The sequence below is a fragment of the Plasmodium reichenowi genome, chromosome 14 (assembly GCF_001601855.1).
Source record: "Plasmodium reichenowi strain SY57 chromosome 14, whole genome shotgun sequence".
Classification (NCBI taxonomy): domain Eukaryota; phylum Apicomplexa; class Aconoidasida; order Haemosporida; family Plasmodiidae; genus Plasmodium; species Plasmodium reichenowi.
The window spans coordinates 2713408-2715505 of NC_033659.1; the positions used below are offsets into that span (position 1 = coordinate 2713408).

The window sequence follows — 2098 nt, forward strand, 5'->3', positions numbered from 1 at the left end:
TAAGGATTTGATATATATATATATATTATTAAAATATTCCTCTGTATGTTAAATTTTTTTATACAAAATATTATATATAATGAAATTTGGATTTTTTATTTAAAATATGATATTAATTAAAATGGATAAATTTTTTTAATAAAATTTCATTTTATAAATGTATATTTTCATATCGTATTTATTTATTTTTATTTTAATAATGAAAGAATTATTGTGCATATTTATTGATTAATAACATAACAGCAATAAATTATACATATTTTTAATTTCTTTATACATACCTTTATATATTTTAAAAGATGTATATTCGTAAATAAAATAAACACATATATATATATATATATATATATATATATTTTATTTGTGTTATGTTTATTTATTCAATTAAAAGTTTTTTTTTTATTAAAATATTAATGTTCTACCACTGTAAAACCCACATTTAAAAAAAAAAATAAAAAATTTGTAAAAGGATAAAGGTCAATATGGTAAGTATAAAATTTTGAAGATAAAAAAACTGAGTATTTTTTTTCTTTTATTTAAATATATACTTATAAGTTATAGATTTATCATTGTTAGTAGCTTTTTATAATCTTTGTTATAATAATAAATATTATTTATCTTATCTTTTTATTATATTTAAGAATATGTTTACGGCTCGTAAAGATTTTAATGATTACAAAATATGTATGCAATCACATTTGAATAAAGATATAGCTAAGGAAAAGTGTGAGCTTAAATTGTACAAGGCCATAAATTCAACATCCCACATGTGAGTTGGAGAAGTTAAAAATATAAGGGCATGTATAAATATATATTTATATATATATATATATATATATATATATATATATATATATAGTACATATATATTTTTTTTTATATTTATAGAATATCAAGGGAATGTCTTCCTTATACAGAAGACCTACAAAAATGTTTTAAGCATTCATTTCGTTTAAGTTTTTGTGATAAAGAAATTATGGACAAATTGAAGACGTGTCAATCAGACGTATACAATTTAATAACTTCATAAGGAAATAAAGATAAATCTATAAATATCATTATTTGATGTTTATCATATTTTATAATATATTTAATATTTTTTTATTATTATATTTTTATTTTATTTTTTTTTTTTTATGTATATTTCTTGAATATAAAATTAGGAAATTGCACACACAAAAAAACATATTATATATCTATAATATAGGTGTAATTTTTTATTTTTTGAACTATGTAAAGAATATTTAATTTGTTTTAAATATGTATAAAAATTTTATTCATATTAATCCACATAAATATTTTACAAAATCCGTATTTCAATAACACCTTGCTAATAGTTGAAATTACATGGAAATGTATATTTTTTAAAACACTAATAAAATAAAAAAAAATTGTTTGTCATATGATGTTTATTGGAAATATGTTAATATATATATATATATATATATATATATATATATATATACATATTATAAGAAACGTTCATTTTTAATATTGCTCTTTTAATCCTATATGTATATAATATAAACTTATCAATAAATAGGTGTTTATATGTATTCATATATCTATATTATCTTATATATATAGAAAAGTGTGTATATAAATATTATATGAACATATTTTGTGTGCATATATAAAATTAATATACATATTCGTAGAAATCTAAAAATAAGAAATATTGGACCATTTACACTGTAAAGCGAAAGTAAAAATAAACAAAAAAAAAAAAAACAAATAAGCAAATATACAGGAATTTAAAAAAATATAATAAGTAAAAGAAAGTATTCAAATAAGTATTTTATTTTATTTATTTATTTTATTTTTTTGAAGGGGAGACATTTATTTTACAATTATATATTATTATAATTTAAATATAAATATATAAATATTATATAATATTTCATGTGGACACATTTTATGATTGTATTAACTAGTTATTTAATTCGTTTTTTTCCATAAATTTATATATACATATAGATTATTCCTAATTGGATATACTTTTCATTACATTTTTTCTTAGGAAAAAATAGCAAAAAAAAAAAAAAAAAAAAAAAAAAAAAAAAAAACCTGGATTAGATGCATGAATATAAATGAAAAT

The 2098-nt window shown here is 16.2% G+C and overlaps 1 protein-coding gene across 1 annotated transcript; it reads left to right on the forward strand.

The window, feature by feature from the left end:
- Positions 1-482: 482 nt before the first annotated feature.
- On the forward strand, positions 483-1030 carry PRSY57_1467000 (hypothetical protein; the record flags this gene model as incomplete). The annotated part of the gene is made up of 3 exons (XM_012910266.1): positions 483-485; positions 642-769; positions 889-1030. The coding sequence occupies 3 exons, from the start codon at positions 483-485 to the stop codon at positions 1028-1030; spliced, it is 273 nt and encodes a 90-aa protein (XP_012765720.1).
- Between the last annotated feature and the right edge of the window lie 1068 nt (positions 1031-2098).